The 18,350-nt window shown below is 36.0% G+C and overlaps 1 protein-coding gene across 1 annotated transcript; it reads left to right on the top strand.

Annotated features, from left to right (window-relative positions):
* Nucleotides 1-12,142: 12,142 nt before the first annotated feature.
* On the top strand, nt 12,143-13,194 carry LOC132545881 (late histone H1-like). Its single transcript, XM_060209553.1, has one exon. The coding sequence runs from the start codon at nt 12,182-12,184 to the stop codon at nt 12,716-12,718; it is 537 nt and encodes a 178-aa protein (XP_060065536.1). The 5' UTR covers nt 12,143-12,181; the 3' UTR covers nt 12,719-13,194.
* The last annotated feature ends 5,156 nt before the right edge of the window (nt 13,195-18,350 follow it).

Genomic DNA, 18,350 nt, shown 5'->3' with positions numbered 1-18,350 from the left:
GATTCAATTCGACAACACTAAAATTTGGACATTTGTTTTTAGTTCGACAAGTGATTTATGACGATGGGCATAATTCCCTGTGGACGTCTCTAAAAAATGAAATTATGAATAACCAGGTTCTGCTCCCATTCTCAACTTACCATAATTTCTTTCAGATTAAATAATATGTATCGCATATTCTTTTTACAGGAAGCAATATTTTAGTCGTAGGTGATCATTAATCATCTCCTTTTGAATACAATTCGATATGTTTTCGCTGAACTGATTTGAAATATGAATGGAATTGTTAAACCTTACCTCACTATAGCCACAAAAATTACATCATTAAATTCCTGTTTTCGAACTGATTTTATGAATTAAAAGTACATAATACATATGTATAAAGTGCATGAGTACAATGAACAAAATATACAGTATTGATTCAAGCAACCGGAGCACCTGCGATATCTACTAAATATAGACAACTGGGACAGCTAGATCATAACATTCATAGTAAGAAATGTCATCATTACGCCATTCATAGTCCCTGGTAGTTATGACTACTAAATGATTCCAACTTGAGTAAATAGTTTTTAGTTAGTATTCTTATGTATTCCAACGTTATCATTAATTAAATAATTTTAGGCTGAACAATATATTAAAATGATTTTCATGAAAATACAACTTTTACTTACTTCACCTGTCTAAGCGGTAACAAAGATAAAATGCAAGTACCAGCATTAACATTTAACAGTTATTACAGAGGGTCGTTCACATAGTGCTATCATCACCAAACGATGTTTTATATGAACATTTACATACATTAGCTGCAAATGAGTGACATTCTACTCACATAATTCATGCAAAAAGTAAAAAGGAAATGTAAAAATCTGAAAAAGGTTATCTAAATGCTTGCTGCTGTAACCAGTCTTTATCACGTTTTAGATTACTTGTAACTCTGAGGTGCATAATGTTAAATTATATATACATCTGATCACGGCAAAGAAAACTACTGGCTGCTTGAGGTACTGAATATTGATTCATATTTACAAATATGACATTTACTACATCTTAAATTAAGTTTGTATGTCAGTACCATTTTTAATATTCAACTATTACGAACACTGTGTATTACTTAAATATCATATTTTCCTGTTTCTTCTAACGGTGATATAGTTTTCATAAATATAAGAATAAATCTTAATATACTGTATGAAGGAGTGTCATGTGGTCTGTATTTACTTCGACTCTGAATGACATGAACAATTTTAGCAGAAATTATGTGTTGATTACTAAACTGAAAATGGTGAATTACGCCGTGACAGTGGCATCAACTTTATGCATGGAAAGATGTGTATTATCACATATGCCTATAATACAGTTTTAGTTTCGGAAACAGGAAGTTGCTTACAAAATATGTTAGATGATTGTCGAGAATGTTGTCAGAAATGGAGATTTGTGGTAAACATTAAGAAAACCAAAATTGTTATACTTTCTAAAAGACAAGACGGGAAATCGATTTTTACTGTGCAATAGACAATTACTTATTTAAGACTCTCTCTTGTTTTCAACTACAATTCATAATGTAAGTTTTACGAGTAAAAACATATTTTTTGATCAAGATAAAAAACATATTTCTGTGTATGACAAAATAAGAAACATAAAACTACCGTGAACAATTAAGATTATTTGATTCACAAGTTGCTCCTATTTTGTTTATATATATATGTGTATATATATAGTACGGGGATATGAGAATGCCAGTTGAAAGAAGCAGCCAGTCAGTAAGTTATGTGTTATCTTTATTGATACTGCAGTACTCGACTACTATAATTCATTTATATAATAATTACGTGCAGTATATGAAATGTTAAGGTGGTACCTTTTTGTCAGTCTAATTATAAACAACAGTGTGTATTACATTTGGCTAATTATTTACATGTTTACAGCAGCTTGTTATCTAAGTAAGCCTTTTAGTGCGCGCTGACACGGTATATATAGTGTACAATACTATCGGGTTCTCTGCTGTAAACTAGTTAGGTATTGATCAATGAATACACACAACAGATGTGAAACCTTTGGTCATACATGTTACGATAGAGTTACCTTATTATACATGTTTAATAGTAGCACGATCACTGCTATGTTACCAAGTGATATCTCGAATCCTTAAATAACACATTCCATCAAATTTGTTGTGAAATAACGGGAACAAGGACATGGACACTCGTTCATGTTCAAATAAAATCCGTCTGTCAGTATGATCAATAGGTTTTGTTTTACGAAAACACAAAGAAATAATCCCACGATGTTTAACACTGGAAGAAAGCATCTTCATATTTTACATATACAATCAAGTCGTATTTATAGAAATCTTTCACACCATTTCTTCATAACAAATTTAGAGTATTAGTTTTTTTTAATTAGCTTAATGTACTGCCAGGTTTTACTACCTTATGACAGCCATACCCCATTAAGACAAAATACGTTACTGCAATTAGATATCATTCTGACTGAAAACACTGCTTGGATGAAATGACAGAAAAACGACGAAACACTTTAGTATTGTTGACAGTGCAAATACACATCAAATATTTAAAAAAAAAAACACAGACACACAAATGGTAGCATAATTTCAAGGCAAATACAGAATTTGCTATGGTGAAGTCAAATAATGTATTATGAACTATATCATACAGTTGTTTTATTCCTTCCGGGACTCATTGATGAAGTTCCGAAGATTCCTTTCCTTTGTGCATGGGTAAGGATTTAACAATCTCATATGGGCAATATTGTTAAATATACATAATGAATAAACAGATGCATATATATAACGACATTTAGATATGCAACTGCAGTTGTATGGAAATGCACATTATCACAAGCCGTAAGAAATGAAATACTTTCGCCTTAACCCGGGACATCTATATGGTGGTCGAATAACTACACCAGCCAGCGGTTATTGACCCAGAGGAATGTTTAACTCGTTCTATAGGGCAAAGGTTAATAGCCTATTTTATCACACGACCATCTATCCTCGCGTCGAGGTATAAGGCAAATACCTGAAATGGACTAAAAATCCATGTATGGCCTCTAAGTATTGTACGCAAGATACAGATGTGGATAAATATTGAAAGTAAATTTACTAAACTACATGTAGTATTTACAGAGTTAGGAAACTTCTTTAGAGGTTGAAATCAAAATAAGACCAAACATGTTTAAATTTATAGCAGGTGTCATGAAACGTTTCTAGTATACATTATAGAATGTTGTAAAGAACACCTCAAATCTGTACAAATGAACATCCAATATGACTAATTGTAACCATTTACTATAAACTGCTAGATAAGTTTTATCCTTATTTCTAACACACAGAACCGAGAATGTTTAGAAATCATCAATAAAGCCATCTTCGTTTTATCATCTAACTCGTTCATAGTTTCCAATTAATGTTTTTTAACGACCCCCCATCCCCCCCCCACCTTCTGCATTGAATATGTTTGTCATTTACTAAATTTCTTCTTTTCTGTTAGTTGAGTGCATGTTTTATATGTCTAAGTACATTTAACCTTGTCAAAGATATATTTTTATATAATTTTGAACAATTCTTACTTTTCCAATATACATTATTGCACACCTTTTAATTTTGTTCAAACTTAAACACGCAGATCTTCTTTGCCATGCTATACCCTCATATCTCTCAAAGTGATTTTATGACCAAGCCATAACCTTCTGCATGCATACCACATTTAAAGTTATTAGAATAGTGGCACCGAGCAGAATAGACTCATGCAGCTGACGTTCTTCTAAAAATAATCATATTTATAGAATTACGAAATTTATTGAATTATAGGGTTTGTGCACTACCCTATGAATATATTGCCTTTCTGTCTATCTCTTTCGCTTTTCCTCAGTCGCCTTCTAGAATTTTAAGTTCTTAGCATCACTGACGAGACCTAGAAGAGCAGCCGTATAATGCGGTGTAATTCATTGTTTGGGTCAACTGAATATAACTCTAAAATTGTATTAAAAGTTGTTACTCATCCTTGTTTCTTTTGTACAAACGTCTGTCATTTCCCTCTTTAAGATATGAGATTGTTCTAAGGCGTCTATTATCCTTAGAACTTTAGTAACGTCCTCATATTTCCTAAATTAAGTGTTATTCTCCACGTGATCCGCTTTTTCCTCATCTTAAATCATTTACTAGACTTTCACATCTAACATAATTAGCCATTGTATTCAAAACAATCACAAAAATAAGCACGATAGCATGATGTTTTATGATATTGAACTATACATAACAAAACCCGTCATTTTAATTTGATTGATAGTGATGTCGGGAATGAATTTCATTATTTCTATTAATGTTAATCTGTTACAGTTTCTATTAATGCAAATCTGTTACAGTTTCTATTAATGCAAATCTGTTACAGTTTCTATAAGTGTAAGTCTGTTACAGTTTTCAAATCACTTTACCTATATACTAAATAGAGATAATTCGATGTCGATCTAAATTATTTCAAAATGAAACAAATTGTGATATTGTACTGCTAAAAGTAGGATCAATTTGAACAGTAAAATGGATGAATTTCCCCTCGCTTTATTGGTTCAATGATTGTTGAATCTGTACACAGTGATAGCTAAACCTAGCCTGAAGTCGAGGCTTTTGTTGTAATTTTATCAGTTTCTTTATCAAACTCTGTATAATGAAATGTTGAAGGACTATGTACAAGTCTATCAATTTGTGTATGAAATCAAACACTTATCACTGTATCAGACGTAATGAACGTTACATGTTTGATAGAAGTGTGTCATTGTTTGTATTGAACACAACATCAGTTGGTGGATGTTTTATAACATACAGTTATTCAATTACACATTCGAAATCAGTGACATATGTAAGTAATGTATTATCGATAATTAAAAAAGGCACATGTTGCAAACAATGAAATATCAATATCTACAATTATGCAACATACATGGCGCTAGCAGATAGAATTTACAATAAGTACCGCATACATGTTGCTAGCATTTGTAAAATATTTTTTTTAATAATAAATGCAAGATGTTGGTATATTTATATCAATATTTGTGATAAAAACTATTTATACGGTGGCTGCAAATGTTGAAATATACATCAATATTGCTTAATGATGTCCGATACTCAACAAGGTATTCGTAATAAATACTAAACACAATTTACAAGAAGTTTGCATGTGTATACATATTTATATTTTTTGCAAAAACTTTATACGATGTGGTGACGTAAGTTGATATGCATTAATACTTGCTTTTTATCGCTGTGATGGCATCAATATACAAATAAGTAACTATTATATACATTGTGATGACAGCTGTAAAATATTGTGGCATATATAAAATAAATACATATATAATTACCAAACAAGTTAAATAGTGCAGAGACATACACTGTAAAAAAATTCCCATTTAAAACGTTCTGTTATTGCTGTTGATACTGTCGAAGATGATCAATATTGTGATAAATAATTTAAACAACTTAGATATACCGACCCATAGCGGAAGTGTCAACACTGGTAATTAGTATTTTACAATAGCAATCCTAGTACAACAATTCAGTATAAAACTGTAAACATATTACGTGTATTACATTTTACACTTATCAGAGGAAAGTCAACAAATCTCAACGGCGGATAAAACGCTTTAACGATCATTATTACGTTGACGTTAATGGCTTCTAAATTTCTAAAAATAATGAAAAAAAAGTGAATACTTGAGTTCCTTTGTGTATAATTGTAATAATATTGTTAATGAACTTACAGAAAAAAAGTGAACATTTGAGTTCCAGTGTGTATAATTGTAATACTATCGTTAATGAACTTACAGAAAAAAGTCTATTTAGTAGAAGAAGAAGGGTTGGCGGTAAATCGTATTGCAACGTTTTAAAATTCCGAAGGTCAAAGCACTTCTAGAATTTGCCTTCACTAGTAGTACAGAATAGAATTTTCATTGTCAATGATAGATATTGTGCTTGCATTGTAATCGGAGCGGCTTGTTGAATAGAATATTGGTTAGCAATGGATATCTTTTAACAGTCTTAGATTTAACAGGAATAATTAAAACATGAAAACTTATGCCACGGACATTAAACTTGTCACCTACATTTTGTACTTCCATGAACATGATAAAAGACTTAACTGTTCCACTATCGCAAATTAATCTCATGGGCGAACAAAAAGTTGAACGGACGAAACAGCAAAAAGGGAAGATAAATGAGATCGTAGGAAGAAATAAACAGATTACCGTGGATAGAAAACCAAGCTGACAAGTGATCAAAATGGATGAAGGAAACAAAATGACAAAGGTTCCAATGGACTGAGGAAACAAAACGAAAAGCGTCCAAATGACCGAGGAAACAAAACGAAAAGCGTCCAAATGACCGAGGAAACGAAATGACAAAGGTTCGAATGGACTGAGGAAACAAAATGACAAAGGTTCGAATGGACTGAGGAAACAAAATGACAAAGGTTCGAATGGACTGAGGAAACAAGAGGAAACAAAATGACAAAAGTCCAAATGGACCGAGGAAACGAAATGACAAAAGTCCAAATGGACCGAGGAAACGAAATGACAAAAGTCCAAATGGACAGAGGAAACGAAATGACAAAAGTCCAAATGGACCGAGGAAACGAAATGACAAAAGTCCAAATGCGCGGGAAAGCTAGTCGTTAGGTAGTCTGGAACGTCCTGGTATATGGTTTAAGAACTGTATTCTTTTTAAAAAATGAAATAATTTTCCTTTTCAAAAACAATGGAGTCATGGTATTAGCTAATTTATTTTCTCGATTGTTATAATGATCTCATCCAGACATGGTCTATTGCGATATGAAGCTGGACATGTTTGATGCTCTTTATTGTGTGTGGCGGTTCCGTTGTTGTATACCCTGACCACAATATATAAGTCGTGTGTCGTCGATGAAGCATAAGACGCTTACTTATCTGGAACACCTGTTCTTATATGTCTTGTACTTGTACAGAAATGTCTGTGTAAATCTTCCTTTTGTTTATATTTTGCCGTAGTTTCATTATATTCGTGTTTGAATTGAGATTTTGTTAATATGTCGGCATTATATCTTAAATAAGAGTGTTCACAAATATCTATTTTTGATGGTTATATTATTACTTACTTGTGTTTGAGGTGATTGTGGTTGCTTCATCCTTAGTTTCCCATCTTCAATGTTAGCAGCAACACAGGACAATATACTATATATATTGATCGGGAGTCTATCGGACGCCAATCCTGGAATTAAAATTACAATGTAACATTTACTGAATGAAAAGAAATTATGAGGTACTCCTACATGCACTATAAATAGCATATTATAACGAAACATGAGCTAAAGGACGGGCGATAAAAAATGACATTGTCAGTCATGTGTATCGCACCAGCACACAACGCTTCTCAATGACGGAGAAGAACGCAATTAATTCATTATTGGAAATAGGTTACTTAAAATACAGACATCAGACCTCGATATAGAGTTCCTGTAATGAAACTCACGTGACTCCACTTAGTTTCGGCACATTCTAATGAATTGCACTCAATCAAATGTGCTCTGTACTTGCCGAGTGTCGTATTTGACATTTTACATTATGTTTATTGTGGTCAATAATGGATTAGGTCAAATACTAGACTAGTAACGTAGGTTTGGTATATCCTCGTACCTGATACATTATTAATATTTTACATGAAATAATAATTGCTTTTGAAGGAAATGCGTTTTAAGTGTATATACCATCATACTACCGAGTATGCACATTAACGAGTAAGTGCGTAATCCGCGTGTATAAGCTTGCGCTGCGCACACCAACAATGTACGCACGTGTGTGCCTTCACTGGCTTATGAGTAAATTACGCAGAGCGCATTGGAAACAAGAACATATAACGTTTCACACATTTTCTGTTATTTTCAGCAACTTTACAAATTACAATAAGATATTGGACCTGTTGTGGACCTAGAAATTTCACGTCATTGTTTAACTGATAAGCTTGTTTTTGTCTCTTTCAAGTTTTTTTGTTTTTGTTTTTTGTATGTTTACTCGTTTGCCGTAACCTGTATGCCTCGTTTTATTCATTCGAATAGTGGCCTAGTTCAGAATATAAACATGTACTTGACGCTATTCTAAAATTATCAGATATATGAAAAGTGCGAAATTTATTTGATTATGGGCCCGTCTAGATTTTTACTTTTCTTTCAATCACTTTGGAATTTCCCTTTCGTCTCTTCTCTTAGGCTTTGGACCCTTAGTATCACCGACGAGTCTTAGAAGGACAAAGAGATGCAGTTGAATTCATTGTTTGGCTCTACTGTATCTAATTAAACAATTAAAATGTGTTACTCACTTGTATGTATTTTGTGCAATATTTGTATTTTATTTAGTTTGATTGATATTCGTTGTTGTTAGTTTGTTTACTAGTTTGTTATTATTTATCATGTCTATGTATTTATTTGTTCGTTAAAGGATTAATGAAAGGCATGTTTGACCTCCATGCAGGACATAATTTATCATGAAATAGATAATAACACAGTATCCCAGACTTTTGCGATTTCGTATAAAAATTGTTATCTGTAGTTGTACATGTACCTGTATTCAAAAGTTAGACGATTGATATGACACTTCATAGAATGTTTGGATTTATAAATTTTGTGTAGACGAGGTAAACACGATGCGCCGGTCTTTGGTTCAAACAATTTCCACATATTTCCATTACTTGTGTATTCATCTTGTGTATAACTCTGGGAGTCTTGTGTAATATTCAATCAAATTTTTCATTAATTATTTTCAAAAATCACAATTGTGAAGTAAGTGAATTAGCTTAATTTAGTAAATCACTGTTATTGATTTTAGGACTCGAAAACAAAAGTTTAACTTTGTTATAAATGGATATTTTGGTGAAAACTGCGAAAATTTAGCGCAGCAACTCCCTGTTTTTTATTATGAAAATGATCCTCAGTTATTTTTCTATCAAAGCATGAAGTGTTTTAAAAAGTCAGATGTCAAATCTAGTCTATAAGTATTTTTGCTTTTGTTCGATTGTTTGTTTGTTGTTGTTTTTGTTTTTTTATTTTGTTTGTTTGTTGTTTTTGTTTTTTGGGTTTTTTTTTTTCAAAGTTTGAATTTTTCGGTTAATTTGCAGTTTTGAGCGCGTAACAAAAAATAAAGAATTGCAATTTTCCAATTCCTATTTTCATAATTTTCTAATTACATTTCTATTGAATTGAAACGAAAAAAGGAAAATTGCTGGTAAAAGATCGACCCGAAAATAACAAAGAATGCCTACCATTAACAAAAGAAAGAAAGAAATATTTCCTATCACGCATATGCTGACACCTGTAGCGGTAAAAGAAATTCAGCAACATGTATTTTTTTTCCCATATGTAATACTTTCTATCAACTTATCCTTCGAAAGTTCAAAATAGAATAAAAGTTAGATTATAGAAATTTTGGCCTATAGACCGTTATACATCCTTCATTGCTTGTTTGAATGATATCTTAATGAATTATTAGTTCAGATTGTAGGTAGGTCCCAGTAACATGATAGAAAGGTGCGTCATTCTTATAGAGGTCAAAATTCTGCTGGTTACAAAATACAAGATATCATTTAAATATAAATGTCTATAACACCATCAATTCTCAACTTATTTCGTCATTGTTTCAGATTATCAACTCTGCCTTTATTCACCGCATTCAGATTTTGTTAAATTAAGCACGCTTCTTGAGGATCAGATTTTTTTTCAAAAGAATGCTTTCAAAATTGTGTGTGTGTGTGTGTGTGTGTGTGTGTGTGTGTGTGTGTGTGTGTGGAGGGGCGGGGTAGGCGTGGAGGTGGATGAGGGAGGGTTACGAAAAGATTATCAATATTAAGAAAACATTCCCCAATATCAGACGTCTAACCCAATATCTGTAGCCTTTATAGCCCTTCCCGCTACTTCCAATGAGACGTGAGTAGAGGGTATAGTTTCACAGACTATGGTCAAACTTTTCTTAATAGATATTTCCAGTAAGTAGAGGGTAAGTTTCCTAAACCCTGACCAAATTTCCACTGAGCAGAGGTTATAGTTTCCGCAGTCCTGATAATGCATTTTGATGGATATTTCAGTTGAGTAGAGGGTATAAATTCCGAGACCCTAATCAATTTTCCTGTGAGTAGAGAGTATAGTATCCAAGACCCTTGTCAATTTTCCTGTGAGTAGAGGGTATAGTATCCAAGACCCTAATCAATTTTCCTGTGAGTAGAGGGTATAGTATCCAAGACCCTTGTCAATTTTCCTATGAGTAGAGAGTATAGCTCCCGAGACCCTTGTTAATTTTCACTCAGTAGAGGATATTAATTCCGAAACCCGAGGATATAGTTTATTAACCTTTCATCGAGTAGAGTTTTTAATTTCAAACATCCTTATAAATATTTTCGATGTGTCCTTCCAGTAAGTAGAGAGTTTAGTGCAAGCGACCCCAATGAAATTTCCATTGAACAGTGGGTAAAGTCACGTCACTCAGTATAAGACGCATCCTTAGTACACTGATATTTTTTATATTTATGATTTAATCCTTAATCAAAACAAACATTTACGAGTTTCAATAAAAATGAAATTCAGAATCAACACAAAACAACTTTAAAATCACCTTGATTTGGTACAGATACGAATCTAACAACGATTTCTGATTAAAAATGTTTCGTGTTGCTGTAGAAGACGATAAATTTTATTTCTTTTTCAAAATATGAACAAAACTGTATATAAAAAAGGATAATTATTGAAAACAAATTGATAAACGACAATTTCTAACTTTATGATTTTACCTATAAGTAGTGAGGAAGGAAATACATTTGATTAAAACAATTGACAGGGTTAATTTGAATGATAGTCATGTATCAGGAAACAAAATTATTTTACTGCAGTCATGGATAAAGTGATGTATATACAAATGTTACTAAACTTTGCGCTTTTGATAAGAAAGTATCAGATACTTGTACATATTTGTTTACGAAATGTCAAAATTATCCATGGGAGACTGTCCTCGCTCTTGATTGTTCTTTGTTAAAATAAAACTTTATATGAAGGTTAAAAGGTGTGTTCATATTTTTTTTCTCCAGATAATATCGTTTCAAAACTGTCATTTCAATATCTGAAATCTAAACTGGTACTAATTGTATGAGAAATTGGTTACATTAACAAATTGTAGAACTCCTTCAACATTGATTCTAAATATAGCCCTGGTCCACTCCATTTCATTCCCCAGAAATATTGAATAAATCCCACAATTTTATTTAAATTCGCTTCTATATTATCAAAAACTAACACTTATTGCCAGAAAACATACACAATTGATATTTGATAGATAAAGATAATTAAATATTTGCTTTGAAGGGAATAATTCCACCTCAGTGACGAGTTGTATGTTGTTTACACGGACGAGACCAGTCCTGACCAACTTGTGTTTACATGTGTGTTTGTGCTGTTTTTTCTGTCTTAATAAAGTCTTATTATGGAGGTTAAAGGCGATATTTGTGTTAAAGACACCAGTTTTCTTAAATAGGCCGATTAATAAAGTTAAATCTTATTTAGAAACATAAGTTCCAAAAAAAATTTCCACAGCTTTAGCATTAGGTACACTACGTAAAATGGCGGAAACGGGCAAAGTTGTGTTTCCTACGCTTTGGTAAAACCAGCGCTACCAAAGTAGCAAAGGTCGGACCGCTGTTTAATTTATATTTGCCAAATTTCGACATCTTTTCAAAGTGTAAAAAACGTTCGGCTAATGATGAGACTTCATCATATCAAAATAATAGACGTTTAAACTTAGACTTTCTGAGCATGAAAACATAAACTTCGTCTTTTTTCTTGTATATTTAGGAATATTTGAATGGTAAATATACAAATATTTATATGAAAATGAAGCTTCATTAGTGTATATTTGAAAACAAGTCGATTTAATTGGATACGAAGGGTGGTTACTTATCAAAACATCGATTTTTATAGTCAAGAAACACAAAAGCTCGTTCTATCACGAAAACATAGGATTCGGAGTCGATGTTGTAGGTGGTGTCTTCGGCCAGGTTCGAGCAAAGTTTATATAAACAAGGCGTTAACGGCCGACAACTCATACATGACAGTTCTCTCGTACAGTACACTGTGAACGTACGTGAATCAAACAAACCATCATGTCTGCTGCAACTCCAAAAGTTAAAGTTAAGAAGGCCTCAAAGCCTAAGAAACCAGCAACTCATCCCACATACAGTGAAATGGTACGAGCTGCTATTACGGCAATGAAGGAGAGAGGAGGCTCATCCAGACAAAAGATCAAAAAGTACATTAGTGCCAACTACAAAGTCAATGAAGACAAGCTGTCCAGCGGAGTGAAGTTGGCTATCAAGAAAGGAGTAGCTTCCAAAAGCCTTGTCCAGGTGAAGGGAAGCTTCAAATTAGCCGCGGGGGAGAAGACCAAAACCAAAACCAAAAAGGCAAAGAAGCCCACCAAACCAAAGGTAAAGAAAGTGACAAAGACAAAGAAAACCGGAGAAAAGAAAACAAAACCAGCAGCCAAGAAGCCAAAGAAGCCGAAAACACCAAAAAAGAAGACTGCAAAGTCCCCAGCAAAGAAATCTGCTAAACCCAAGACAGTAAAGAAATCTCCAAAGAAGGCAGCAAAGAAACCAGCAGCGAAGAAAGCTGCTAAGAAACCAGCAGCGAAGAAGTAAATTGTGAGTTAACTTTTCACTAACAAACTATTGTGTTGATTTGTTGGATTTCTTCGTAAGGCAGCATTTCTGTGGCACGTGTTGAACGCTGAATGGAATAGACAATGCTACGGTGAATAATGTACTTCATCAACTCTTGGACTAACTCTGGTGATGTCACAATTGACTGGAAGCTCTAAGGACCCCACGGAAGGACGCGGGACGTCCTTGGTGCAAGAGTTGATGATTCATGGTTCAGTTTAATCATATTAACATTAATTCATTTATCATTTCATTTTCAATTTTCATTCATCAATCACCTTCACATCATTTTATTCATAAACTTTTTAACCGTTATTAATGAATGGCAAATGTTTTAAAACGCTGCTAGTGCTGTTTGTTATATAACTTGTTGATTGTGTTTCTTCTGTGAAGATTTCTATATTTATTGTCATATTTTTAACGCAGAGTATCTTGTATAAAATATGAAAACCCTTCTTTTGCTTTTGTTGTCTAATTTATCTACTTGGCAAATGACACGATGTGATTTGCAATCACGAGGCCATTTGGTTCACAACATACATTTCATAAAAATATTTGATGTTTGTATTTAATATCTCTTCAACAAATTAGAGTTATCTCGCTTTGGACGACTTGACTAAAAAAATTTTTTTTTTTTAAGTCACAGAGCCTTTGTTTCGGGCAACATCTGACAATATGAAACGAGTCTTGACATAATAACATGACAGTACCGACTATTCGTTTGATGAACAAACGTGTTCTAGTAACTATCGTTATGTATCAAAACTGCTTCATTAATATAAGACACTGTCTTGAACTTGCATGAAACTGGGAACTATCTGTTCTTCACAACGTGCGGCGCGGAAAGCATTGGTACCAAACTGGGATAAAAGATGTTCATAAACAAGAGAAGTCGAGTGATGTATCCTGACTGTAAAAATAGGTAATTACGAAAAAGATCAAGCAGGTTGCAAGTAAACCTGAGTCTAGGCTTTTCGAACGAGACCGGAACGGTTATCTTATCAATACTCTGCAGCAATTGCCATCAACTGTCTAGTCCATATCAATACTGTCAGGATAATCTCGCCATTTTTCTTTCTGATAATGATGAAACATGGTGGAGACGACCTGAAAGATGATGGTAATGCCTTCTCTGCGAAATACCGGCTGATCCTAGGCCAGTATTATCTGCCATATTAGATCCGAATGAAAACACGAAAAGTGGTAACCAAGAATAAATTAGTTTAACATGACAGTTGATTTTGTCTGGGTTCCACGATTCCTTTTTGGTAGTAATTATCAAGTTATTCTAAATCTGCCACTTGAAGAAAAAGGGCTATTTTAAAGCTGAGATAACAATAGACCAGTCTTGAATTATGTCAGGTGACCTACTTGAATAGTTTGTCATTGTTTAGATATAATTCTTCAGACCTGATTTATAACATTAACCAAGCAATGAAGTGTTGCCGTTCATCTTTTTCTTCCTGCTATGATAGATAATACCATAAAGCTGGCTGATATGATCCTACCTGCTTTGAATTTGTTTTTTTGTTTTATCTCGTCAATAATGAGTTTTTGGTAGAGAGTGAAAGTTGGACGTAACTTTAGGAATAATAATACTGTTGTCGCATGTATGATATGTGCGAGAATCGTCCATTGATATTTCAGTAACAAGGGAAATCAGAAAGGCGTTGTAATTACGTCTACAAGTAAGAGTTATACCCCTATCAGTATTGATGGACTATTATACCCCTATCAGTATTGATGGACTATTATACCCCTATCAGTATTGATGGACTATTATACCCCTATCAGTATTGATGGACTATTATACCCCTATCAGTATTGATGGACTATTATACCCCTATCAGTATTGATGGACTATTATACCCCTATCAGTATTGATGGACTATTATACCCCTATCAGTATTGATGGACTATTATACCCCTATCAGTATTGATGGACTATTATACCCCTATCAGTATTGATGGACTATTATACCCTATCAGTATGCATGGACTATTCCGTTCAATACTCCCTATAAGTATTGCTGGACTATTATACCCCTATCAGTATTGATGGACTATTATACCCCTATCAGTATTGATGGACTATTATACCCCTATCAGTATTGATGGACTATTATACCCCTATCAGTATTGATGGACTATTATACCCCTATCAGTATTGTATTGATGGACTATTATACCCCTATCAGTATTGATGGACTATTATACCCCTATCAGTATTGATGGACTATTATACCCCTATCAGTATTGATGGACTATTATACCCCTATCAGTATTGATGGACTATTATACCCCTATCAGTATTGCTGGACTAATATACCCCTATCAGTATTGATGGACTATTATACCCCTATCAGTATTGATGGACTATTATACTCCTATCAGTATTGATGGAGTATTTTACCTCTATCAGTATTGATGGACTATCATACCCCTATCAGTATTGATGGACTATTATACCCCTATCAGTATTGATGGACTATTATACCCCTATCAGTATTGATGGACTATTATACCCCTACCAGTATTAATGGACCATTATACCCCTATCAGTATTGCTGGACTATTATACCCCTATCAGTATTGATGGACTATTATACCCCTATCAGTATTGATGGACTATTATACCCCTATCAGTATTGATGGACTATTATACCCCTATCAGTATTGATGGACTATTATACCCTATCAGTATTGATGGACTATTATACCCCTATCAGTATTGATGGACTATGATACCCCTATCAGTATTGATGGACTATTATACCCCTATCAGTATTGATGGACTATTATACCCCTATCAGTATTGATGGACTATTATACCCCTATCAGTATTGATGGACTATTATACCCCTATCAGTATTGATGGACTATTATACCCCTATCAGTATTGATGGACTATTATACCCCTATCAGTATTGATGGACTATTATACCCCTATCAGTATTGATGGACTATTATACCCCTATCAGTATTGATGGACTATTATACCCCTATCAAATGGAATGGTGATCATAAATTCAGTTGATCACATGGAGGTTTTCCGTACCTCCTCCCATTTCGGGTATCGTATACCCCTAACGTCAGTATTACTGGACTGTATTGATTGACAGGTTTTCCTATAAGTATTGACAGGACTATTATACCCCTATTAGTATTTTCCGTCTGACTCCTCCCATTTTCGGGTATCGTCTCACCGAGAAACGTCAGTGTTCTGGCGACGTAAAAAAGTCCCGAGTATTATAATGTGAAATATGCACTATCTAAACGTGCGTGATCGAATGCATTTATGTACATGTGTATACTCTTACACATCACTTTGAACGAACTGCTATGGGCACAGGACAACCCCTGTCTCCTTTCTGTATATTAATTGTGGCTCTCTGATACCCCTACCCCAGTACCTTGGCTTTGGCTACTTGATTGCCGCTTTCTCCCCACCCCAACCCCCGTCGTACATTGACTTTGGCATCTTGACTGCCTCTGTCCCAATTCCACCCCCGTACCCTGACTGTGACTATATGACAGTCTGTCTGACCTCCTCGTACCCTAAATGTGACTATATGACATCATGTGTGACCTCCCTGTGCTCTGACTGTGACTATATGACAGCCTGTGTGACCTCCCTGTACTGTGACTATGACTATATGACAGTCTGTCTGACCTCCCCATACCCTAACTGTGACTATATGACATCCTGTGTGACCTCCCTGTGCTCTGACCGTGACTATATGACAGCCTGTGTGACCTCCCTGTGCTCTGACTGTGACTATATGACAGCCTGTCTGACCTCCCTGTGCTCTGACTGTGACTATATGACAGCCTGTGTGACCTCCCCGTAACCTTACTGTGACTATATGACAGCCTGTCTGACCTCCCCGTACCCTGACTGTGACTATATGACAGCCTGTCTGACCTCCCCGTACCCTGACTGTGATTACCTGTACCCTGACTGTGACTATATGACAGCCTGTCTGACCTCCCCGTACCCTGACTGTGACTATATGACAGCCTGTCTGACCTCCCCGTACCCTGACTGTGACTATATGACAGCCTGTCTGACCTCCCCGTACCCTGACTGTGACTATATGACAGCCTGTCTGACCTCCCCGTCCGCTGACTGTGACTATATGACAGCCTGTGTGACCCCCCGTACCCTGACTGTGACTATATGACAGCCTGTCTGACCTCCCCGTACCCTGACTGTGACTATATGACAGCCTCCCCGTACCCTGACTGTGACTATATGACAGCCTGTCCCTCCCCGTACCCTGACTGTGACTATATGACAGCCTGTCTGACCTCCCCGTACCCTGACTGTGACTATATGACAGCCTGTCTGACCTCCCCGTCCGCTGACTGTGACTATATGACAGCCTGTCTGACCTCCCCGTACCCTGACTGTGACTATATGACAGCCTGTCTGACCTCCCCGTACCCTGACTGTGACTATATGACAGCCTGTCTGACCTCCCCGTACCCTGACTGTGACTATATGACAGCCTGTCTGACCTCCCCGTACTGACTGTGACTATATGACAGCCTGTGTGACCTCCCCGTACCCTGACTGTGACTATATGACAGCCTGTCTGACCTCCCCGTACCCTGACTGTGACTATATGACAGCCTGTCTGACCTCCCCGTACCCTGACTGTGACTATATGACAGCCTGTGTGACCTCCCCGTACCCTGACTGTGACTATATGACAGCCTGTCTGACCTCCCCGTACCCTGACTGTGACTATATGACAGCCTGTGTGACCTCCCCGTAACCTTACTGTGACTATATGACAGCCTGTCTGACCTCCCCGTACCCTGACTGTGACTATATGACAGCCTGTCTGACCTCCCCGTCCGCTGACTGTGACTATATGACAGCCTGTGTGACCCCCCCGTAACCTTACTGTGACTATATGACAGCCTTTCTGACCTCCCCGTACCCTGACTGTGACTATATGACAGCCTGTGTGACCTCCCCGTCCGCTGACTGTGACTATATGACAGACAGCCTGTCTGACCTCCCCGTACCCTGACTGTGACTATATGACAGCCTGTCTGACCTCCCCGTACCCTGACTATGACTATATGACAGCCTGTCTGACCTCCCCGTACCCTGACTGTGACTATATGACAGCCTGTGTGACCTCCCCGTCCGCTGACTGTGACTATATGACAGCCTGTCTGACCTCCCCGTACCCTGACTGTGACTATATGACAGCCTGTCTGACCTCCCCGTACCCTGACTGTGACTATATGACAGCCTGTCTGACCTCCCCGTACCCTGACTGTGATTACATGACAGCCTGTCTGATCTCCCTGTACCCCGACTGTGACTATATGACAGCCTATCTGACCTCCCCGTACCTTGACTGTGACTATATGACAGCCTGTCTGACCTCCCCGTACCCTAACTGTGACTATATGACAGCCTGTCTGACCTCCCCGTACCCTGACTGTGACTATATGACAGCCTGTCTGACCTCCCCGTACCCTGACTGTGACTATATGACAGCCTGTCTGACCTCCCCGTACCCTGACTGTGACTATATGACAGCCTGTCTGACCTCCCCGTACCCTGACTGTGACTATATGACAGCCTGTC

The sequence above is a fragment of the Ylistrum balloti genome, unplaced genomic scaffold (assembly GCF_031769215.1).
Source record: "Ylistrum balloti isolate Yb309-2 unplaced genomic scaffold, AGI_CSIRO_Ybal_v1 Utg369860, whole genome shotgun sequence".
In the NCBI taxonomy this organism is placed as follows: domain Eukaryota; kingdom Metazoa; phylum Mollusca; class Bivalvia; order Pectinida; family Pectinidae; genus Ylistrum; species Ylistrum balloti.
This window is presented reverse-complemented; position numbering and strand designations above follow the sequence as displayed.